Source organism: Scyliorhinus torazame, chromosome 16 (genome assembly GCF_047496885.1).
Source record: "Scyliorhinus torazame isolate Kashiwa2021f chromosome 16, sScyTor2.1, whole genome shotgun sequence".
Classification (NCBI taxonomy): domain Eukaryota; kingdom Metazoa; phylum Chordata; class Chondrichthyes; order Carcharhiniformes; family Scyliorhinidae; genus Scyliorhinus; species Scyliorhinus torazame.
This window is the reverse complement of record NC_092722.1, coordinates 100,783,098-100,808,993: the sequence shown is the minus strand read 5'-3', so window position 1 is coordinate 100,808,993 and position 25,896 is coordinate 100,783,098. Positions and strand designations below refer to the sequence as shown.

General features: G+C 45.7%; 1 protein-coding gene across 1 annotated transcript in view; it reads right to left on the bottom strand.

Annotated features, from left to right (window-relative positions):
* Window positions 1–8,142: 8,142 nt before the first annotated feature.
* Window positions 8,143–25,896, bottom strand: part of LOC140392970 (protein phosphatase 1K, mitochondrial-like) — a 30,125-nt gene continuing 12,371 nt past the window's right edge. The window contains exons 4-7 of the mRNA XM_072478792.1: window positions 21,104–21,266; window positions 11,660–11,804; window positions 11,419–11,553; window positions 8,143–11,218 (exon numbers count right to left, since the gene is read on the bottom strand). Coding sequence (XP_072334893.1) covers window positions 11,087–11,218; window positions 11,419–11,553; window positions 11,660–11,804; window positions 21,104–21,266 — 575 coding nt within the window. The 3' untranslated portion in view covers window positions 8,143–11,086. The remainder of the gene's footprint in view (window positions 11,219–11,418; window positions 11,554–11,659; window positions 11,805–21,103; window positions 21,267–25,896) is intronic.

Sequence of the window (25,896 nt, the reverse complement as noted above, 5' to 3'; positions counted from 1 at the left end):
AATCATAGATAGAAGCGTAAAAAATAGGAGCTCCTCGAGCCTGTTTGGCCATTCCATAAGACCATAAGACATAGCAGCAGAATTAGGCCACTCGGCCCATCGAGTCTGCTCCGCCATTCAATCATGACTGATATTTTTCTCATCCCCATTCTCCTGCCTTCTCTCCATAACCCCTCATCCCCTTATTGATCAAAAACCTATCTATCTCTGTCTTAAAGACACTCAGTGATTTGGCCACAAAAGCCTTCTGCTACATTTATCACTATTCTTTGCTTCCTGTTTATTAAGCAATCAACTATCCATACTATATTACCCCCAAACCCAGAGCCCCTATCATATGTATTAACCTTTGTATGACACCATATCAAATGCCTTTTAGAAACCTATTTTTTCTTTATTTCCCCTCCTAGTTAGTTACACCTTTAGGGGCTAATGAGATTAGAGAACTTATGGCAATTAATATTGCAGAGACAAAAATACAGTAAAAACTTGTTTCCTCTCCCGTACTGGACTAGCGTACATTTCCTAACTTAAAAAAAATAAAAATTTAGAGTACCCAATTCACTTTTTCCAATTAAGGGGCAATTTAGTGTGGCCAATCCACCTACCCTGCACATCTTTTTGGGCTGTGGGGGCGAAACCCACACAAACTCGGGGAGGATGTGCAAACTCCACATGAAATTAAATGAAATGAAAATCGCTTATTGTCACAAGTAGGCTTCAATGAAGATACTGTGAAAAGCCCCTAGTCGCCACATTCCGGCGCCTGTTCGGGGAGGCTGGTACGGGAATTGAACCGTGCTGCTGGCCTGCTTTAAAAGCCAGCTATTTAGCCCAGTGTGCTAAACCAGCAGTGACCCAGAGCCGGGGTCGAACCTGGGACCTCGGCGCCGTGAGTCAGTAGTGCGATCCACCACGCCACCATGCTGCCCTCATTTCCTAACTTCTAATTTGTTGGGACTGTTGTCAAATCTAGAGAATTATGGAAAATCATTCCCAGCAACATCCATCATCTCTGCAGCGACCTCTTTTAGAACCCGAGGATCTGGGCTATCAGGATTCTGGGGGTTTGTCAGATTTTGGTCCTTTGAGTTTCTTCTTTATTTTTTGTCTCTGTGATATTAATTACCATAAGTTCCCCAATCTCATTAGTCCTTTGGTTATCCTCTTTTTATAGTTTGTAATTTGTATCTTCTACCACAATGACAGACACAAACTACTTGTTTTGTTCGATAGCTCTTCCATTTCCTCATTCCCATGGTAATTTCTCCAGTCTCTGTCTCAAATGTTCAATTTTGTAACTTTCCTCTTTATATACTTGTTAAAAGCTCTCATGACTCCCCCCCCCCCCCCCCCCCCCCCACCCCTCTCCCAGCCCCTTCAAGCTGATGTTGTCCACACTGCACACCAGTCCTCATCAGTGCCTGGAGCCCAGTCTGTGATGTGATGAGCCTCTATCCTCACCACCCATCCCTGCCAACAGGGGTACCAGTGTGTTAGCAATAGGCTCTGTGACCCCTGTCCTGTTTCACCAAGTGGGGTCTAGTATGGGTCTCCTCACTATGTGAGCTTTGTGCTGTCAGCAAGCAGGGTGGCAACTGGTTGTGTGGTGGAGACATTCATACTGTGCAGCCACTTGTCTCCTTGCTAAGAGCCTGGTGTGCGGGCAGGTCCTCTCCTCCAGGTGATGGTGAGCGAGAGATGTGTTTATTATCTGGGACCTTAGCTGCAGTGTTATGTGGAGCTTGGATGTAAGAGATTGTGACAGGGAGCTGGTCAGGTTTCCTGGCCGGGGGCACGATGGACAGGCAGGGCTTGGAAGACACCTTGTGAACTTCAGGGGTGGTCTAACCCAGTGTTATTCAAACCTTTTTTCCCAGGACCCACTCATACCAACCAACCAACCTTTGGGACCCACACCGGCCAACATTTGCAACAAACCATTTTCACTTACCTTTAATGTGTCAGGTGAGCCTGCTTGGTCCTCACGATCTCACTCCAATCAGGCTCATAGGAGAGGGAAATGCGCATATCAGGTGCAGAGTTCAGCTGGTTCCTTTGTGCCGTCTTCATATTTGTGAGAATGGAAAATCCGACCTCTCACATGTAGGTCGTCATGAAGGGCAATAGCAACAAAATGCTTGTTTTACTCAGTACTGAATACTCCTGGGAGATCCTACTCCGGAATGTTGACAGCCTCTTGGACTTGTGCCGTTTCTGTAATGTGCTGTCACAGGTGTGGTGCAGAAGTTGAGTATCTTCATTGGGAATCAGCTGTAAGTTAATAATTGACTCTGGGGTCTCAAACTCAAAAGGATTTTTCCCTTTAAATTTGAGGTTCAATGCATTTAGAATCGAAAAGATGGCTGCAAGGCAAGACATATTAGCATCCAACCCTCATTTACCATTACTTGCCGGCATATAACACACATGGGCTATGCATCCTGATTGGCATTGGCACAATTAACAAAGTCATACCTCAAGAAATCATCTTTATATTGCTTTAATCTCAAGTTCAGTTTCTTAGTAGGCTGTTCACCAGATGCCTGTGAGTTCTGTATACAGCTCACATTTGTCCTGTCATGGAATCTCCATATCAGCTCACACTACCACTGCTTTGTCCTGCTGTGGACTCTCCTTATCAGCTCACAAGAGCACTGCTTTGTCCTGCCATGGACTCTCATGTGCAGCTCTCTCCAGCAGATTCAGTTGTGAGATCCTGGCTTGTTTGTGTCTCTGGCCCTCACTTCTTTGTATCAAAATGATCCATCTTTAGTTCTTCACAGTCCTGTCACTTGCTTGCACGCAGCTAGAAAATGGAGGAATCGCTCCTCTATGATTTCACGCCAAAAGCACAGACTTACAGGGCGTGATGTCAGTATACATGCCGGCGCATCACCTGATCTACGCCACCACCTCTGGTGGGAAGACTGCATCGTTCGCATTTAAAGCCTGGTCGCGGCCGGCATTCTCAAGACCACTGGTCGCAGCCGGTCGTGGGCATTGGGCGCTTCTCCCTTGATTGGGAATGTCACAACCGATCGCTCCGAGACCCTCCTGCGACCCACCCATGGGTCAGTTTGAAAAACCCTGCTTTAACTAATAAACCTCACCTGTGACACTATACTCTGAGAGGGGCTGTGTGCCCGGGTGGGTTCCAACAGCCAGGATGCATGTGTCCTTTGTTTAGGGTGAGCTCTGCTAATCCCCTGCTTCCTCTATTGGATTGTGCTTCTGAAGAGTGCCTACACCTGGTGGGCCAGTTATTGAGCATTGCCATGCCCATCCCCTTGATCATAATGCTGGGATATGAGGGTTTCCAGATGGGCAGGCTGGGTGGATTTCCACATGACCAGAAGCCCTCAGAGCATATACAGGATACTGCAAGCAATACAACCAGGAGCCTGTAAGTTACACCTAGGGGTTGGGTTTAAATGAATTCTTGCAGCAATAGGGGGATCAGTTAGGGTACTTCAATCCCGAGGGGAACACCCCAAGTTCACTCACTTGCCACCAAGTGGTTCCCCACTACTCCCTGATGTACAGGCATACACCCCACAGAAAGCCAGAAAGGTCTGAAATATTTGCTTACCCCCTTGCTCCTCCTCAACGGCCATGGCCTTGCTTGTAAATACTTGTACCAATTCACACCTACGTAACCTCTGGCTGAGAGGGCTGGAGAATCATGGGGGGTGGGGCTGGAAAATTGGGTTTCCAGCCTGTTAACCAGATCCAAATGGGTGCAAATCACCGATTTGCATGATGCCGCCAGCACGAGGAGTGTAGCTCGCTGCTGCCATGGCGGGGGATTGAAGCATCGGAACGGGATTGATGCTGAACCTGGGGCTGGATTCCTCGATTTTAAGGCGCCTACACCGGTGAGGAAACTGTGGCATTTTACAACGCAAAATCGGCACCAAACCATCACCGATTCTGCGACTGTTGAGGGGCGAGCAGATGCGCTGGGTAAAACTCCCAGTTCCCATGACAAAAACGGCTGGAGAATAGCCGGGTTCATGGCCGCGCATGGCACCGGCCGTGCGCAGACCTGACCTGTCAAATGCTGCCCCCCTGGCCACCACCCACCAGTCCCCCCAGCCCCTGCAGAAGCCCCCCGACCAGCAGCATGGCTCCCGGCCGACTGTGGCAGCACTGAACACGTCCGCAGACGCCACGCCGGGTTCCCGACTGCTGAGGCCACATGTCCCAGCACAATTGGGAACTCGGTCCATCGGGCGCAAGGCCGCTTTAGGCATCGGAAGGGATTCTTCGCCTATTATATCGTGAAGCCCGCCCGTGTTTTTCGGCCGCGCTCCATTCTTCGCTGGTTGGGGGAAACCAGCTACCAGCGCCGGCCAAAGACGAACCCAGCCCTCAACCTCTCCACCACAGTTGAATAGTGGCAGCAGTGTGTACCACCTACATGATGCACTGCAGGAACTCACCAAGGCTCTTTAGATAGCACCTTCCAAATCCTTGACCACTACTATCTAGAACAATGTTTTTCAAACTTTGTTTCCTGTGACCCACTTTTTCCAACTTGCTAACCTTCGCAACCCACACCACATTCACTTACCTTCAATGAAAAAGAGGAGCCTGCTTTGTCCTCGTGATCTCACTCCAATCTGGCTCAAAGGAGGAGAGGGCAATGTGCATATCAGGTGCAGATGTCAGCCAGTTCCTTTGTGCCATCTTCACCTTTTTGAAAATGGAAAATCTAACCCCGCACATGTAGGTCGTCATGAAGGGCAATAGCAACAAAATGCATGTTTTACACAGCACTGGATACTCCTGGGAGATGCTACTCGAGAGTGTGGACAGCCTCGTGGACTTCAGGCGCATTTTTAATATATCACAGGTCAGATACAGCAGTGTAGTCTTTTAATTAGGAGTCAGCTCTAAGTTAATAACTGACTCTGGGGTCTCAACCTCAAAAGGATTTTTCACCCACCACTTCTCTCACCATCTGAAACCTCTTTTTTAAAAATTATTTTTTTATAGAACGTGGGCTTCACTGGCTAGGCCAGCTTTTGTTGCCCGTCCCTAATTGCCCTTGAGAAGGTGGTGGCGAGCTGCCTTCTTGGAACCGCTACGGTCCATGTGATGTAGGTACACCTACTGTGCTATTAGGGAGGGTGTTCAAGGATTTGAGCTCAGTGACAAGAGAAGGAACGGCGATATACATCCAAGTCAGGAGTGTGCATGACTTGGCGATGAACTTCCAGGTGGTGGTGTTCCCATGTATCTGCAGTCCTTTTCCTTCCAGATGGTAGCGGTCATGAATTTGGAAGGCGGTCATGAATTTGGAAGGCACTGCCTAAGGAGCATTGGTGAGTTCCTGTAGTGCATCTTGTAGATGGTACACACGGCTGCTACTGTGCGTCGGTAGTGGAGACAGTGAATGCTTGTTGAAGGGGTGCCAATCAAGCGGGCTGCTTTGTCGTGGATGGTATCAAGCTTCTAGAGTGTTGTTGAAGCTGTACTCATCCAGGCAAATGGGGAATATTCCATCACATTCCCAACTTGTGCCTTGTAGATGGTGGACAGGCTCTGAGGAGTCAGGTGAATTACTTGCCACAGGATTCCTAGCCTCTGACTTGCTCTTGTAGCCACAGTATTTATATGACTAGAACAGTTCAGTTTCTGGCCAACAATAACACCCAAGATGTTGATAGTAGGATTCAGTGATGGTAATGCCACTTGAATGTTCAGGGACGATTGTTTGATTATCGCATTTTGGAGATGGTCATTGCTTGGCTGTTGTGTGGCACGAATGTTACTCCCCACTTGTCAGCCCAAGCCTGGATATTGTCCAGGTCTTGCTGCATTTGCACACAGAGTGCTTCAGTGTCTGAGGAGTCGTGAATGGCACTGAACTTATGCAATGTCTGCAGTGAACATCTACACATTATAAGGAAGTATGTTGTAAGGAAGTCATTGATGAAGCAGCTGAAGATGTTTGGGCCTAGGACACTATCCTGAGGAAGCCCTGGGACTGAGATGACTGACCTCCAACCACAACAACCATCTTCCTTTGTGCGAGGTATGATTCCAAACAGTGGAGATTCCCCCCTCCCGATTCCCATTGATGGCAGTAGTATTTGCCAGTGCATCCCTGCATATAACATACATGGGGTGGAATTCTCCATTGGCGGGATCCTATGCCCCACTAGCATTGCACCCATGCGATTTCCCAACGAGGTGGGGATGGCAACAATGGGAAATCCCATTGGCCAGCTGGCGGAACAGAGGATCCCGCTGCCGGTGATGCACACCGTGCAGGAAAGCACGGCTGGCGGACTGGAGAATCCCGTCCACAGGCTTTGCAATTTATTTGCATTGACACAATTGACAAAACCATGCCTCAAGAATCATCTTTACACTGCTTTGGTCCCAAGTTAAGTGTCTTCTTTGTAAGCTGTTAACCAGGAGGCCCTGGAACTCTGTACAAAGTTAACACTAGGATTGTTCAGCCCTGGACTCTCCTGGGCAGCTCTTTCCAGCATATGCTGTTCTAAGATCCTAACCAGTAGGTACACTGCCTACGAGAGTCTCTGACTGTCTCTTACTTTTAAGAAAATGATCCATCTTCACAGTCCTCTTTCCAGCAGCGAAAAAATGGAGGGTGGGGGGCACGACCCGCACTTTGAAAAACCTTGATCTAGAAGGCCAAGGGCAGCAGATACCTGGGAACACTGTAGCCTTGTGGATAGCACAATTGCTTCACAGCTCCAGGGTCCCAGATTTGATTCCGGCTTGGGTCATTGTCTGTGCGGAGTCTGCACATCGTCCCAGTGTGTGCGTGGGTTTCCTCCGGGTGCTCCGGTTTCCTCCCACAGTCCAAAGATGTGCAGGTTAGGTGGATTGGCCATGATAAATTGCCCTTAGTGTCCAAAATTGCCCTTAGTGTTGGGTGGGGTTGCTGGGTTATGGGGATAGGGTGGCAGTGTTGACCTTGGGTAGGGTGCTCTTTCCAAGAGCTGGTGCGGACTTGATGGGCCGAATGGCCCCTTCTGCACTGTAAATTCTATGTATCTATGTATCAACACTTCCACCTGGTGGTTCCCCTCCAATTTGACTTAAAATATATTGCTGTTCCTTCACTGTCACTGGGTCAAAATACAGGAACTCCCTCCCTCACAGCACAGTGGGTGTACCCGACAGGGACTGCAGTGGTTAAGAAGGCAGCTCACCACCAACATCTCAAGGGAAACTAGGGATGAGCAATAAACGCCGTCCTAGCCAGCAATACCCACCTCTTGTACATGGAAAAAAGCATTTTTAAAAATTGGTTGGTTTTTAATACCAGTCATTCACAAATGTTGTTTGATGTTGTATCCCTAAAATATAAAACTCTTCCCTTGGTCACCACTGCCTTTTAGAAGATATAGAGATTTACTTTCACCGCACAGCCGACAGCCATATTGTGGAGTTCCATGCTTTTGCCCCAGTGACAAGAGGAACAGAAAATGTGACTAAAGCAGGACCCGGTGCCATTTAGATGGGAACGTGAAGGTGATGGTGTTCCCACACACCTCGTGCCTTCTGTATTTTTTTTTTTTTAAATGTGAAGGGATGGTAAGTACCAATACGGATCAGTCACACGCAAGTCTTGGACTCAAAGGCAATGTAAATCAGACGAGGATTCCAATGTTTAAAGGAAGTAACTCAATTCAGAATAAGGTGAACTAAACAAATAGACAAAATATTGACAAATGAACTACCCCTATGGGATCACTGCACAGAATAGGCGGTGGAGTAGAACAAGGATGGAATCCTTCAAGAATCAAGTGGATGTTGCAATGAAGAGACCCCATTCCTCATCTGCGATTATCTTTGTGAATAGTTGCCACATAACTTGAAAGTACAAAAAACAAGTGATAAAAGCTCCAAAAATTGAGGCCTACGAAAAAAAAATTGGCTTGAAAACAGGATCTACAAAAATACTGCTAGAATTTGAAATTGTGTAAATTTCACCAATAAATATTAATTCACCAAGTGAAATAGAAATTTAAAGAATGTTTTAAGCTCAGTTTAAGAAATGACTGAACAATTTAAATAAGGTTTAGCCAGATGAGGTGACCGGTTAGTATTTACAATAAGTGCATCATTGTGCTGGACAAAATGTAAAACAAATTCTGCTTTTGTTCACAAGACATTTTTATATTAGAGTGCATAGGTTACAGCCTAAACTAAGTCAAAACTATTTCAAGCAGCAGAAAAGCAGAATGCGCATTATTCACCATGAAATGAAAAATGAAAATCACTTATTGTCACAAGTAGCTTCAATGAAGCTTCAATGAAGTTACTATGAAAAACCCCTAGTCGCCACATTCCGCCGCCTGTTCGGGGAGGCTGTTACGGGAATTGAACCGTGCTGCTGGCCTGCTTTCAAAGCCAGCGATTTAGCCCAGTGTGCTAAACAGCCCGATCCTGTTGCAGAAATAAGAACATCTTTATTTTTGATCCATGAATGCTTAACGGACATGTAACTTTAACTCCAAGTCAAACAACAGTGAGAATGAGGACTTCAAGAAATTGCAGATGGTGCTGCTGGCAGAACCCAGGCTTCTCAGCATCCATAGCTGGGGTCAGACTCTGTTCGATTGATTGGCTGGTGGCCAATGAATTGGACAAAAGGCCGTATGTTGCCCAATAACAGGTTGATCCGGCCTGCCTGAGTGGAATGATTTTCAGAGATCCAAGCAACTCAAAGTTTCCTGGACACGCACTCAGGGGATATTTCATTACAGTTCTTGTTATAAATAAAAAGGAATGGTGTTTCAATTTGTAAACCTGGTGACTGTAATTATTGGGCAACCAAGGGCTTTGGGTAATTTTATTATTGGTTAATTCAATTGTGTTGTGACACCCGGTCAAGTGGGGCCAGCACAGCGCACCAATGTAACTGGATTGTTTGTTGCATGTCCATTTTGATGCCAGCACCAGATCACTCAAGGAGTGCAACAAATTAGGGAAATGGATTTTTTTTAAAAAGAGGATAATCATGGGGTATTCAACTACCTGATATTAATTGGCCATAAGAAGGAGGTAGATAAAGATGTGAAGGGAATGGAATTCCTACAATGTACTGGACTTCTTAAATGGGATGTGGGTGTCACTGGCTGGGCCAGCATTTATTGTCCCTGGAACTGGTTTGCTAGGCCATTTCAGAGGGTAAGAGTCATGCACATTGCTGTGGGTCTGGAGTCACAGTAGACCAGACCAAGTGAGGACGGCATTAAAGGCCATTAGTGAACCAGATGAGTTTTTACAACAATCAATGGTGGTGTCCATGAAATGGAAACTAGCTTTATATTCCAGATTTATTGATCGAATTTTGAACCTATGTCCCCAGAGCATTAGCCTGGGCCCCTGGACAATACCGTCACACCACTATCTACCCCAAAGCCATCCAGTGAGAGGAGGATTAACTATTGGATCTAGTCATGGGGACAGAAGTAGTAAAAGTAATGGAACATCTAGGCAATTATGATACAATGGTAATAATTTAGAACATAAAAGACTAGGAAAATTGATTGAAAAAAAAAAAACCCTAACTTTTTTTCAGGGGCAAAAAAAATTGGAAAATGAAATGGACAACAATATTGGAAAACATTATAGATAATGTATTTAAATGGGAAACATTTAAAATGGTCAGTCGAAGCAAAAATAATTCTGCTAAAAACAAGGAAAAGCCAAACACGCACCCCCCCCCCCCCCCCCAAAGGAAAACATTGAGGGAATAGACAGAGACAAACAGACATAGGCCAAGTACATTGACAGCAGGAGAGAGAGAATGTTGAGAAATTATTAAAGCAAAAACAAAAACAATGAGGGGAGAAGGGGAGAGAGGGACTATGAAACTAAAATTATCAAGGAACATAAAACAAAATACAAGCAAATGTGATGGTAAAAAAGAGTCTCTTATGATGGACACCAATCATACCAGGAGGAAACACTGGAGTAGCAGCAGACATATTAACCTCCAGTTTCTACAAGGGAAACGGGTCATTGATGAGGAGATCAAGAATGAGATAATGTATTTAAAGAGGTAAATTGAATTTTAAAAAATCTAGATGATACAAGTGAACACCCGCCACCACTCTCCACGGCCCACAACCCCACCCAATCTTTTGGACATTTGAGACAATTAGCGTGACCAATCCACCTCACCTGCACATCTTAGGACTGTGGGAGAATACCAGAGCACCTGGAGGAAACCCATGCAGACATGAGGGGGAAAGTGCAGACTCCACACAGTCACCAGAGGCTGGAATTGAACCTGGGTCCCAGGTGCTGTGAGGCAGCAGTGCTAACCACTGTGCCACCATGGTATTACATTGACAAGGAAAATTAGGAAGTTGTATATTACCTTATTACTACTCTGAAAATAGGAATTGAAAAGGGATGAGTGTATAAATAAATAAATCACGAAAAAGAATAGAGACACAAATTAAGTAGCTATACTGAACTTTTATCAAACCTGGATTAGGCCACCTGGAGCAGTGTACAATTATGGCCACATTAAAAAAGGAGACTATAGAGGCATTGGAGAGGGCACAAAAAAGATTTATAGCAGAAATGCTCAGGTATACCAGTCAGGAGAGAATGAACCAGCTGAGCCTGGAGAGAAGGTTGAGGATTGAATTGACTTAGGAAGTTTTTAAAATTTGAGAAAGGTTTTCACTCTCTCGTCCCCTGAATCAATGTTTCCTCTTAGGAAACTAGAGGTCATCAATACAAGATAGTCACCAAGAAATCAAAGAGAATTCAGAAGAAACTCCTTCCCCAGAGAATGGCAAGAATGTGGACTGGTTGAAATAAATTGCATAGATGCCTTTAAGGTAAATAGGGAAGAGGGGGAAATAGGAGATTCTGATATAACTAAAAGAGAAATGACTAATGCTGATCATTACGACTGGCATTTACAAATTGAAAAGCAGTCTGGATGAATTATATCTCTAATTGGATTGTAAACTTGTAGTTAACAGCAACAAGTTTACAAAATCTGAAACCACAACAGTTATAAATAAATACATACATAAATACAACTAGTCAGCTGATATCCAGATCAGACATCATATCAGCTCCATCGAGAGCTTGCAACCATCATTCTTCCAAAACTTGTATGAGCGAGTGACGTACTGTGTTTTCCCCATGCACCAAATGGTACGACCATGGTGGTTACGTTGTCCTGTGTTCCATACTGCAATGCCTGAAAGTTACATCATTATTTTATTAACAACATTAAAATGTGTCCACTGAAGTACAGAATATTAAACTGTACTGCACGAGCAAAACTGGTTTCCAATTACAAATTGTGACAAGCTTACAAAAGATTTTATAATGTTAAAAGTTTACAGTACTAGAACAGGAAGAAAGATAATGAAGACGTTTACAATCATATTTTCTTACCTGTTCATTTACAACTGCAGCAGCTTCGGATGGATCCTGGCATCTTTTCACAATATCACACACCTCTTGTGCTTCTATAATTCCACTAACTCCATCAGTCGTCAGGATCAGGAAACAGTCTTTTGTGTGATCCAGCTAGTAAAAACATTTAAGAACAGAGACTCCAAATACTTTGGATAAGACTCAAAATACTTTGGACAAGAAATATAAAGGGGCCATATGTAAAGCTCAGATATTTTACCTCCACGGTGTTAACATCTGGTCGAGCAGTTACTCCAAAAGGTTTGAGATCCACATCCCCAATGCTACGGGTCATGGCCAATCGGCCGTTCACATATGGATCTCCAGCACTGTTCCAATCTATGAAACCACCACAATCCTTAATCCTGAATGTATTAAAAAAAGCAAATCTCAATCTTAAAAAAACAAAGCGGCGTCTTAAAATTCAAATTATACAATTTCCAACCAACTTAATTCAAAGAGATTTTTACAGTTCAATTTTATGAATACGAGACAATTTTGCAAAAACTTCAAAAACAGGTTGGTCACGCATTTCCCCCCCCCCCACTCGTTGGTGGCACAGTGGTTAGCACTGCTGCATCACAGAACCAGGGGCCTGAGTGGAGTTTGTACATTCTACCAGCATCTGCGTGGGTTTCCTCCCATAGTCCAAAGATGTGCAGGTTAGGTAGATTGGCGATGCTAACTTGCCCCTTGGTTTCCAAAGGTTAGGTGGGGTTATGGGGATAGGACGGGGGTGTGGGTCTAGGTAGGGTGCTCTTTCAAAGGGTCAGCACAGACCCAATGGCTTCCTTCTGCACTGTAGGGATTCTATGATTCTTCTACATCTGCAAGGGACATTTATTTATTTATTTCCAATTAAGGGGCAATTTTAGCACTGCTAATCCACCTACCCTGCACATCTTTGGGTTGTGGGGGTGAGACCCATGCCAACAGAGAATGTGCAAACTCCACACGGACAATGACCCGGGCTGGGATCGATCCTGGGTCCTCAGCGCAGCGGCACAGCTGAGCTAACCACTGTGCCACCGTGCTTTCCCGCAAGTGACATTTATACAACTATTGCCCCGTTTTGAACACTTAAGAGGTTTATAACATTAGGGGTCAGTCATCCCATTGTTATAATTGAACAGCCTGTGCAGACACAATGAAGACTAGCTCCATTGTTCTGCTTATTCCCCATTGTTCTGTAGCACCTCCAGCTTCAAATATGCAACAACAGTAAAGGACTGGAATGGTTCCCACTCCCAACAGGAGAACATCTCCCAACCTGTCCCTTCCCATCAGCAATATTTTAAATTGACCAATCATAAACTCAGAGGTCTTAACACATCAAAAAACATTTTTCTAAAAACATCTTTGAAATCTCCTTGGCTTTTTATGCTCCACTGAAGGTGATGGCATAGTGGTAATGTCATTGGGCTTGGAATCAAGAAACCCTGGCTAATGTTCTGGGGACATGGCTCAAATCTCACCATGGTAGCTAGTGGAATTACATAGCCATAGAACATAGAAAAATACAACACAGAACAGGCCCGTCGGCCCACGATGTTGTGCCGAACCTTTGTCCTAGGTTAATCATAGATTATCATTGAATTTACAATGCAGAAGGAGGCCATTCGGCCCATTGAGTCTGCACTGGCTCTTGGAAAGAGCACCCTACCCAAAGTCAACACCTCCACCCAACACGAAGGGCAATTTTGGACACGAAGGGAAATTTGTCATGGCCAATCCACCTAACCTGCACATCTTTGGACTGTGGGGGGGAAACCGGAGCACCCGGAGGAAACCCACGCAGACACGGGGAGGACGTGCAGACTCCGCACAGTCAGTGACCCAAGCCGGAATCGAACCTGGGACCCTGGAGCTGTGAAGCAATTGTGCTATCCACAATGCTACCGTGCTGCCCTTAAGAACAAATAAATCTACACTATATCATTTTACCGTAATCCATGTACCTATCCAATAGCTGCTTGAAGGTCCCTAATGTTTCCGACTCAACTACTTCCACAGGCAGTGCATTCCATGCCCCCACTACTCTCTGGGTAAAGAACCTACCTCTGACATCCCCCCTATATCTTCCACCATTCACCTTAAATTTATGTCCCCTTGTAATGGTTAGTTCCACTCGGGGAAAAAGTCTCTGACTGTCTACTCTATCTATTCCCCTGATCATCTTATAAACCTCTATCAAGTCGCCCCTCATCCTTCTCCGTTCTAATGAGAAAAGGCCTAGCACCCTCAAACTTTCCTCGTAAGACCTACTCTCCATTCCAGGCAACATCCTGGTAAATCTCCTTTGCACCTTTTCCAAAGCTTCCACATCCTTCCTAAAATGAGGCGACCAGAACTGTACACAGTACTCCAAATGTGGCCTTACCAAAGTTTTGTACAGCTGCATCATCACCTCACGGCTCTTAAATTCAATCCCTCTGTTAATGAACGCTAGCACACCATAGGCCTTCTTCACAGCTCTATCCACTTGAATGGCAACTTTCAAATATGTATGAACATGGACCCCAAGTTCTCTCTGCTCCTCCACAGTGCCAAGAACTCTACCGTTAACCGCATTCATATTTGTCCTTCCAGAATAGACAATCTCACACTTTTCAGGGTTAAACTCCATCTGCCACTTCTCAGCCCAGCTCTGCATCCTATCTCTCTTTGCAGCTGACAACAGCCCTCCTTCACTATCCACAACTCCACCAATCTTCGTATCGTCTGCAAATTTACTGACCCACCCTTCAACTCCCTCATCCAAGTCATTAATAAAAATCACAAACAGCAGAGGACCCAGAACTGATCCCTGCGGTACGCCACTGGTAACTGGGATCCAGGCTGAATATTCGCCATCTACCACCACTCTGACTTCTATCGGTTAGCCAGTTCGTTATCCAACTGGCCAAATTTCCCACTATCCCATGCCTCCTTACTTTTGCAGAAGCATCCCATGGGGAACCTTATCAAATGCCTTACTAAAATCCATGTACACTACATCCACTGCTTTATCTTCATCCACATGCTTGGTCACCTCCTCAAGGAACTCAATAAGACTTGTAAGGCAAGACCTACCCCTCACAAATCCGTGCTGACTATCCCTAATCAAGCAGTGTCTTTCCAGATGCTCAGAAATCCTATCCTTCAGTACCCTTTCCATGACTTTGCCTACCGCTGAAGTGAGACTAACTGGCCTGTAATTCCCAGGGTTATCCCTAGTCCCTTTTTTGAACAGGGGCACGACATTCGCCACTCTCCAATCCCCTCGTACCACCCCTGTTGACAGTGAGGACGAAAAGATCATTGCCAACGGCTCTGCAATTTCATCTCTTGCTTCCCATAGAATCCTTGGATATATCCCGTCAGGCCCCGGGGGACTTGTCTATCCGCAGGTTTTTCAAAATGCCCAACACATCTTCCTTCCTAACAAGTATTTCCTCGAGCTTACCAGTCTGTTTCACACTGTCCTCTCCAACAATATGGCCCCTCCCATTTGTAAATACAGAAGAAAAGTACTCGCTCAAGACCTCTCCTATCTCTTCAGACTCCATACACAATCTCCCGCTACTGTCCTTGATCGGACCTACCCTCGCTCTAGTCATTCTCATATTTCTCACATGTGTAAAAGGTCTTGGGGTTTTCCTTGATCCTACCCGCCAAAGATTGTTCATGCCCTCTCTTACCTCTCCTAATCCCTTTCTTCAGTTCCCTCCTGGCTATCTTGTATCCCTCCAATGCCCTGTCTGAACCTTGTTTCCTCAGCCTTACATAAGTCTCCTTTTTCCTCTTAACAAGACATTCAACCTCTCGTCAACCATGGTTCCCTCACTCGACCATCTCGTCCCTGCCTGACAGGGACATACATATCAAGGACACGTAGTACCTGTTCCTTGAACAAGTTCCACATTTCACTTGTGTCCTTCCCCGACAGCCTATGTTCCCAACTTATGCACTTCAATTCTTGTCTGACAACATCGTATTTACCCTTTCCCCAATTGTAAACCTTGCCCTGTTGTACGCACCTATCCCTCTCCATTACTAAAGTGAAAGTCACAGAATTGTGGTCACCATCTCCAAAATGATCCCCCACTAACAAATCTATCACTTGTCCTGGTTCATTACCAAGTACTAACTCCAATATTGACCCTCCTCTGGTCGGACAATCTACATACTGTGTTAGAAAGGCTTCCTGGACACACTGCACAAACACCACCCCATCCAAACTATTTGATCTAAAGAGTTTCCACTCAATGTTTGGGAAGTTAAAGTCACCCAGGACTACTACCCTGTGACTTCCGCACCTTTCCAAAATCTGTTTCCCAATCTGATCCTCCACATCTCTGCTACTATTGGGGGGCCTATAGAAAACTCCTAACAAGGAGACTGCTCCATTCCTATTTCTGATTTCAACCCATACTACCTCAGTAGGCTGATACTCCTCGAACTGCCTTTCTGCAGCTGTTATACTATCTCTAATTAACAATGCCACCCCCCCCACCTCTTTTACCACCCTCCCTAATGTTATTGAAACATCTATAACCAGGGACCTCCAACAACCATTTCTGCCCCTCTTCTATCCAAGTTTCCGTGATGGCCACCACATCGCAGTCCCAAGTACCGATCCATGCCTTAAGTTCACCCACCTTATTCCTGATGCTTCTTGCGTTGAAGTATACACACTTCAACCCATCTCCGTGCCTGCAAGTACTCTCCTTTGTCAGTGTTCCCTTCCCCACTGCCTCATTACACGCTTTGGCGTCCTGAATATCGTCTACCTTAGTTGCTGGACTATAAATCAGGTTCCTATTCCCCTGCCAAATTAGTTTAAACCCTCCCGAAGAGTACTAGAAAACCTCCCTCCCAGGATATTGGTGCCCCTCTGGTTCAGATGCAACCCGTCCTGCTTGTACAGGTCCCACCTTCCCCAGAATGCGCTCCAATTATCCAAATACCTGAAACCCTCCGTCCTACACCATTCCTGCAGCCACGTGTTCAGCTGCACTCTCTCCCTATTCCTAGTCTCGTTATCACGTGGCACCGGCAACAAACCAGAGATGACAACTCTGTCTGTCCTGGCTTTTAACTTCCAGCCTAACTCCCTAAACTCGTTTATTACATCCACACCCCTTTTCCTCCCTACGTCGTTGGTACAAATGTGCACCACGACTTCTGGCTGCTCACCCTCCCCCTTACGATCCGAGACATCCCTGGCCCTGGCACCCGGGAGGCAACATACATTCCGGGAATCTCGCTCGCGACCACAGAATCTCCTATCGATTCCCCTAACCATTGAATCTCCTACACCTATTGCTTTTCTATTCTCCCCCCTTCCCTTCTGAGCCCCAGAGCCAGACTCAGTGCCAGAGACCTGGCCGCTAGGGCCTTCCCCCGGTAGGTCATCCCCCCCAACAGCATCCAAAACGGTATACTTGTTATGAAGGGGAACGGCCACGAGGGATCCCTGCTCGGTCTGCCCGTTCATTTTCCTTCCCCTGACTTTAACCCAGCTACTCTTGTCCTGTACCTTGGGTGGGTTACCTCCCTGTAACTCTTCTCTATCACCCCCTCTGCCTCCCGGATGATCCGAAGTTCATCCAGCTTCAGCTCCAGTTCCCTAACACAGTCTTTGAGGAGCTGGAGTTGGGTGCACTTCCCGCAGGCATAGCCAGCGGGGACACCGGTGGTATCCCTCACCACCCACATCCTACAGGAGGAGCATGCAACTGGCCTAGCCTCCATCCCCTCTTACCTTACAGAATATAGCTGCCCTGTGGACCAACTGGATCTCCGCCCTCCGACTCTGCTCCCAGTCAGTTGCACTCTCTGTAAACTCCTTGAAATGCAATTAATAATAAATCTCAATGATAGCGACCAAGATTGTTGGCAAAAACCCATCTGGTTCAGCAATCCTCTAGAGAATGGAATCTGCTGTCCTACATGAGAGTCCATATCCACAGTAATGTAGTTGGCCCTCAAGTGATTGAGTAAGCCCCTCAGTTATACCAAACCACAACAACAAAGCCTCAAAAGGAATGAAACAGGAAAGACCATCCAACATCGACTGGAGAAGACAACAGCGCCCCAGCCCCATCAATCCTGCAAAGTCACAGACTAGCCAAGCAACAACCTGACATGCACCATCATCGTCACCCTGTCCCACTAGCAGGATAGACCCAGCAGTATACAGTCAGGTTAACCCTGGGAGTCCTGAACACCTACTCCAGACCCTAAAGGGGCTGGTTTAGCTAAAGAGCTGGTTTTTAAAGCAGACTCTGCTTTAAGGAGTCTTAAAGGCTCCTTAAAGGCTCCAGCAGGCTACCAGCTGAATTCAATTCCCGTACCAGCCTGCCCGAACAGGCGCCGGAATGTGGCGACTAGAGGCTTTTCACAGTAACTTCATTTGAAGCCTACTTGTGACAATAAGCGATTTTCATTTCATTTCAAAGTTTCATAGCATCAGGTCAAACATGGGTAATGTTCCCTCTCGGCTGGTGAATCAGTACTCCTCCATGTTGAACACCATTTGAGGGGAAGCACAGAGAGTGGCATGGGCACAGAAATGTACACAAAGTGGGGCACTTTAACATCCATCACCAAGAGTGGCGCAGTAGCATCACCACAGAGCAAGCTGGCGGCTGCAGCAGGTGGGGAGGGGGAAAATAAATCAACTTGATCTTTATCACACTGATGTACCTGTCGGATGCATCTGTGCATGACAGTATTGGTAGGAGTGACCATTGAACGACCCATGGGGAGACAGTCCCATCTTCCTCCATTTTGTATGGCACTGCCACCAATGTAAAGGGATAGATTTCAAACTGGTAGAGCAACTCAAAAACTGGCATCCATGAGGTGCTGTGGGCCATCAGGAACAGCAGCAGAATTGTACTCAACTACAACCTGTAACCTCATGGCCCAGATTTCCCATTACCTCCAAACCAGAGGATCAACCCTGGTTCAATGAAAAGTGCAGCATGGCACTTCAGGAGCAGTAACTACCCACAAATATCCCCATCAATGATGGGGGACCCAGCATATGTGTTTAAAAAAGTCAAGGCAAAAGCATTCACAACCATCTTCAGCCAGAAGTGTCAAGTGATGATCCACCTCTGCCTCCTCTGGAGGACCCCACGATACAGATGTCAATCTTCAGTCAACTTAATTCACTCCACACAATATCAAGATGTTGCTAAAGGCACTGTATACTCGAAAGTTATGGGCCCTGACAATATTATTAAAGACTTGTGCTCAAGATATACTGTGCAAAGGCCAAAGTCTGGTGCAGCTACAACATGGCATTTAGTCAGCAAAATTTAGATGATTGATGCAGGTAGGGCAGTGGATGTTGTCTATCTGGACTTCAGTAAGGCCTTTGACAAGGTCCCTCATGGTAGACTAGTACAAAAGGTGAAGTCACACGGGATCAGGGGTGAGCTGGCAAGGTGGATACAGAACTGGCTAGGCCATAGAAGGCAGAGAGTAGCAATGGAAGGATGCTTTTCTAATTGGAGGGCTGTGACCAGTGGTGTTCCACAGGGATCAGTGCTGGGACCTTTGCTCTTTGTAGTATATATAAATGATTTGGAGGAAAATGTAACTGGTCTGATTAGTAAGTTTGCAGACGACACAAAGGTTGGTGGAATTGTGGATAGCGATGAGGACTGTCGGAGGATACAGCAGGATTTAGATTGTTTGGAGACTTGGGCGGAGAGATGGCAGATGGAGTTTAATCTGGACAAATGTGAGGTAATGCATTTTGGAAGGTCTAATGCAGGTAGGGAATATACAGTGAATGGTAGAACCCTCAAGAGTATTGAAAGTCAAAGAGATCTAGGAGTACAGGTCCACAGGTCATTGAAAGGGGCAACACAGGTGGAGAAGGTAGTCAAGAAGGCATACGGCATGCTTGCCTTCATTGGCAGGGGCATTGAGTATAAGAATTGGCAAGTCATGTTGCAGCTGTATAGAACCTTAGTTAGGCCACACTTGGAGTATAGTGTTCAATTCTGGTCGCCACACTACCAGAAGGATGTGGAGGCTTTAGAGAGGGTGCAGAAGAGATTTACCAGAATGCTGCCTGGTATGGAGGGCATTAGCTATGAGGAGCGGTTGAATAAACTCAGTTTGTTCTCACTGGAACGAAGGAGGTTGAAGGGAGACCTGATAGAGGTATACAAAATTATGAGGGGCATAGACAGAGTGGATAGTCAGAGGCTTTTCCCCAGGGTAGAGGGGTCAATTACTAGGGGGCATAGGTTTAAGGTGAGAGGGGCAAGGTTTAGAGTAGATGTACGAGGCAAGTTTTTTACGCAGAGGGTAGTGGGTGCCTGGAACTCGCTACCGGAGGAGGTGGTGGAAGCAGGGACGATATTGACATTTAAGGGGCATCTTGACAAATACATGAATAGGATGGGAATAGAGGGATACGGACCCAGGAAGTGTAGAAGATTGTAGTTTAGTCGGGCAGCATGGTCGGCACGGGCTTGGAGGGCCGAAGGGCCTGTTCCTGTGCTGTACATTTCTTTGTTCTTTTGTTCTTTATCTGGAAAATTGCCCTGGTATATCCTTTACAATAAAAATAGGACAAAGCCAAACCAGTCAATTACTGTCCCACCAATCTACCAGCAAGGTGATGGAAGGTGTTTGCAACTGTGCTATTAAGTGTATACTTACTTAGCAAAAAGCCTGCTCACCAGCACTCATTTTGGGTTCTGGTAGGGCTCTTTAGCTCCGGACCTCATTTCGCCCTGCTCAAACATGGACAATGAACTCAAGTGGGAGGAGAGTGACTGTCCTCACAGTCACTGACATCAAGGCAGCATTTGACAGAGTGTAGCATCAAGGTGTCTTAGCAAAACCAGAGTCAATGAGAATCAGAGGGAAACTCTCTATTGGTTGGAGTCACAAATAGCACAAGGGAAGATTGTTGGAGGTCAATCATCTCATTCCCAAATGGGACTACAGGAGTTCCTCAGCTGCTTCCATCAATAAACAGAAACTCAATTGGATTAGCCATATAAATACTGGGGTTACAAGAGCAGGTGAGAGCTTGGGAGTTCTGTAGCGAATAACCCACATCCTGACTCCCTAAAGCCTCTCCACCAGCACAAGCGCATGTGATGGATAACTCCCCACATGCCTGGATGAATGGAGTTCCCAACAACAATCCATGGCAAAGCAGCAAGCCCAGCCCGCCCTTACGTTTGATTGGCACCCCATCTACTCCCTCTACTGACACGCAGTAAGCAGCAGTGTGCACCATTTACAAGTTGCACTGCAGCAACTCACCAAGGTCCTTCGATAGCATCTTCCAAATCCCCAACAACTACCATCTTGAAGGACAAGAGCATCAGATACATGGGAACACCAACACTAGGATGTTCCCCTCCAAGCCACTCACCATTCTGACTTGGAACTATAATCGCCGTTCCTTCACCTGTCATTAGGTCAAAATCCTGGAACTCCCTCCCGAACAGCACTGTGTACACACACCTCAGGGATTGCAATTCTCAAGAGCAATTGGGGATGTGCAATAAATGCCAGCATAAAAAACTAGGGTAGATTATCTTATACATTTCTACTATCGAAAACTTAGTATTGTGCTGGTGAAATCTGTCACTCAGTGAGATTATGTTTTTATTTTGAAGGTGTGTTCAGGTATAATCACCTTTTCTGTTCATCTCTCCGTCTTGGGGTGTGATCATCTGTTAATTGTTTAGCCTTTCCTTCATGACAAAGAATAGCTGGACTATCACCAACACTCGCAACTATAAGCAGAGTTTCATTCAGCAATGCCACCGTTGCAGTTGTCCCTGCTGTTAGCAATGCACCTGGAAGGTTTTAAAACAAAGTTCTGAACTAAAAGACGAGTTAATTGCTGTCCAACAATGTTAAATACCACAATTAAAATTCCTCATGCAATTCTTATCACTTGGGGATCAACTTTAGAATTGATTTAGAAGAGCACAATAAATTGAAGCTATCAAAATTCAAAACTATGATTGGAGAAGTAACAAGCTGATTAAATATTCTGTTTTTAGACTAATTACTCCCACCTCGACCATGTACAAAACTAATTTAGATAAACATTTCTATTTGTAAACTTTAGTGCTAAACCCCTCTGCTTTATATCACCTTTACTGCAGAAGGGGTCCTCTTATATTCAAGGAACTATATTACAGGCAGCTTACAATATTCATGATGAATAATTAATCTCTATTAGCTTCATGCCTCAGTTAGAATTCTACTGCATTCAGGCCAAGAAGGTATGCAACTTGAGAAACCAACATTTGTAGTAGGAGATTGTACACAACATTTATAGGTACAATTTCCACGTACAATTAGTTTCACTGTTCAGAGATCAGCCTTTGTTTCCATTTTACCTCCCAGAACTACTGTGAAACAAATGTTGAGTTTTAAAATGATTCTAAAAGTGGCCAATTTTTTTCCCCCAATTAAAGGGCAATTTCACTTTCATCTAGAACATAGAACATACAGTGCAGGAGGCCATTCGGCCCATCGAGTCTGCACCGACCCACTTAAGCCTTCACTTCCACCCTATCCCCGTAACCCAATAACCCCTCCTAACCTTTTTTTTTTGGACACCAAGGGCAATTTAGCATGGCCAATCCACCTAACCTGCCCGTCTTTGGACTGTGGGAGGAAACCGGAGCACCCGGAGGAAACCCATGCAGACACTGGGAGAACGTGCAGACTCTGCACAGACAGTGACCCAGCAGGGAATCAAACCTGGGACCTTGGCGCTGTGAAGTCAGTGCTAGCCACTTGTGCTACCATGCTGCCCACTAACACATCTACCCTGCACATCTTTGGGTTGTGGGGGTGAGACCCACACAGACACTGGAAGAATGTGTAAACCCCACATGGACAGTGTCCCGGGATCGAACCTGGGTCCTCGGCGCCATGAGGCAGCAGTGCTAACTACTGCACTACCATAATTATAGCGAGTGCAGCTGAACATGTGGCTACAGGGCTGGTGCAGGAGGGAAGGCTTCAGATATGTGGATCATTGGGATATCTTCTGGGGAAGGTGGGACCTGTACATGAAGGACGGATTGCACCTAAACTGGAGGGGCACCAATATCCTGGGCGGGAGGTTTGCTAGAGCTCTTCGGAAGGGTTTTAACTAGTTTGGCAGGGGGTTGGGAACCAGAGCTATGGATCAGAGGATAAGGTAGCTGTTGAACAGGCAGAAATAATATGCAGCGAGTCTGTGAGGAAGGATAGGCAGTTAATGGGGCAAATGTGCACTCAGTGGAATGGGTTAGAGTGTGTCTGTTTCAATGCAAAGAGTGTCAGGAATAAGGGAGATGAACTTAGAGCACGGATCAGTACTTGGAACTACGATGTTGTGGCCATTACGGAGTGTCATGTGAGAATACCTTTAAGAAATGGGGGTTTAAGAAAGGTACCTTTAAGAAATGGGTGTTTATCAGTGATGTCAGAGTGTGGGTGCAGCTGGGCTGTCTGTCAGCTTTTTACTTTCGTTTTAGGCTGTTTGCTGCAGGGTGTGTTTCAGTTTCATTTTCAGTGTTGGCGCTGAAGCCAGACCAAGCAGGTGTACTGCTGTTCTCTCTGCCATCAAAAGACTATCTCTTGATCATTTGGTGAATTCAGAATTATAAATGTTTTCAATAGTGACTTTAATCTGATGTGCTTCTGTTAAAGGTTTTGTTTTTAAGTCGTATGGATGTTAAAAGGAAAGCTTAAAGGATTACTTAGTGTTGTAGTCTTTGGGGTTGTATTTGAATTAATGGTTGCTAAGATGTTCACTGTATGTTTTAAAAAGGTTAACTTGAGTTCATAGAATAAACACTGTTTTGCTTTCAAAATTACTTTTCCATTTCTGCTGTACCAAACCTGTGGTGGTCTGTGTGCTCCGCATACCACAATCTATTAAAATTTGTGAGTCAGGTGAACTCCATGATACACTTTGGGGTTCTCTAAACCCTGGACCATAACAGGAGACATGGATTTCACAAGGGCAGGAATGGTTTTTAGATGTTCCGGGGTTTAGATGTTTTCAGAAGAATAGGGAGGGAGTTAAAAGAGGAGGGGGTGTGGCACTGTTAATTAGGGAGTGCATCACAGCTGCAGAAAAGGAGGTAGTTGAGGAGGGTTTGTCTACTAAGTCAGTATGGGTGGAAGTCAGAAACAAGAAAGGAGCAGTCACTTTATTGGGAGTTTTCTTTAAACCCCTAATAGCAGCAGAGAGATAGAGGAACAAATTGGGCGGCAGATCTTGGAAAGGTGCAGAAGTAGCAGAGTTGTTGTCATGGGCGACTTCAACTTCCCTAATACTGACTGGAACTTCCTTACTGCAAATGGTTTGGATGGAGCAGATTTTGTTAGGTGTGTACAGGAAGGATTCCTGACTCAATATGTAGCTAGACCAACTAGGGGGAGGCCATATTGGACATGGTGCACGGCAATGAACCAGGCCAGGTGTCTTGGCAGGAGAGCATTTCGGTGACAGTGATCACAACTCCTTGACCTTTACCATAGTCATGGAGAGGGATAGGAACAGACAGTATGGGAAGGAGAATTGGGGGAGGGGAAATTATACTGCTATTAGACAGGAGCTGAGGAGCATAAAGTGGGAACAATTGTTCTTGGGGAAATGCACAACAGCAATGTGGGGATTGTTTAAGGAGCACTTGCTGTGAGTGTTGGATAGTTTTGTCCCACTGAGACAAGGATAGTTTTGTCCCACTGAGACAAGGAAGGAATGGTAAGGTGAAGGAGCCTTGGATGACAAGAGAAGTGGAGCTTCTAGTCAAGAAGAAGAAGGAAGCTTACGCAAGGTTGCGGAAGCAAGGATCTGACTCGGCTCTAGAGGGTTACAGGGTAGCCAGGAAGGAACTCAAAAATGGATTTAGGAGAGCTAGAAGGGGGCATGAAAAAGCCCTGGCGGGAAGGATTAGGGGAAACCCCAAGGCGTTCTACACTTCTGTGAGAAATAAGAGGATGATCAGAGTGAAAGTAGGGCCGATCAGAGATAGTGGAGGGAACTTGTGCCTCGAGTCTGAGGAGATGGGGAGGCCCCAAATGAATATTTTGCTTCAGTATTCACTAGAGAGAGGGACCTTGTTGCTCATGAGAAAGTGTGAACCAGGTTAATAGACTCAAACAGGTTGATATTAAGAAGGAGGATGTGCTGGAAATTTTGAAAAGCATCAGGATAGTGTAGCCATCTCAGATGGCCACCTGCAAAGGACCATGGGAATTATGGCCAATTCAGGACTCAGACACACTCAGAGCTTGTGTGTATTTGCAACCCAGATAGCTAGAAGCGATCGAAACCCCCGCTCGTTTGCATACTAATGGCCCATTTCCCCAGAACAAAAAGGACTCAGATAACCGATACAGATGCAGACTAGCCGGCGCCACTCCCTTTGCTAAGAAAGCCCAAACAGCCAAGGTCAATGACCGCTCAGGACACGCCCAGCCATCAGGGCACCCGCCCCTTTACTGGCCAAAATCGAAGGTAGTGATCGAAGCCTGTCGAATTATTGGGTCCAAAGCTAAGGACCGCTCCAAAGAGCGCAAAATCCTAGAGGGATAAAAAGAGACACAGTCTTGTGTTCGGTCTCTCTTGGCCCCGGCCTACACCTAAAACCAAGTGTAGCATTACGACCAGAAGACAAGTTCAAGACCAACAATCGCTACCAGACGGATGAGCCCAGCAGAAACAAAGCCACTTCTTCTACCCAGCCAGGCAAGATCCAAACAAAGGCCTTGTTCATCTGCAAAGAGCCGGTTTCCCTGAAGTCAAGTATAGGTTATTGTAGTTGTTAGGTGTAGTTTAACTTGTAGTGTTTTATGTTGCATGCCGAAGTAATCCTTGTGTGAATAAACTATCTTTGAACTTGAACTGACTAACTGGCTGTTTGTCTTTGATCGATATCAGGTAAAGTCTTGTGGTGGTATCATTTGATACCTGGCGACTCTGAAAAGCAATATTATCATTAATAATTGCCATATCTAGATAAATTGGCAACCTTACTCCGGTGCCGATTGGCAACAATAGATAAGTCCCCTGGGCCTGACGGGATATACCCAAGGTTACTACGGGAAGCGAGGGAGGAGATTGTTGTGCCGTTGGCGATGATCTTTGCGTCCTCACCCTCCACTGGAGTAGTACTGGATGATTGGAAGGAGGCAAATGTTGTTCCCCTGTTCAAGAAAGGGAATAGGGAAATCCCTGGGAATTACAGACTCATCAGTCTTACATTTGTGGTGAGCAAAATATTGGATAGCATTCTGAGAGATAGGATTTATGACCTAGAAAAACATAGTTTGATTAAAGATAGTCAGCTTGGCTTGGTGAGGGGCCGGTCATGCCTCACAAGCCTCATGGAATTCCTTGAGGGTGTGACGAGACACATTGATCAAGATCGGGCAGTGGATGTGGTGTATATAGATTTCAGTAAGGCATTG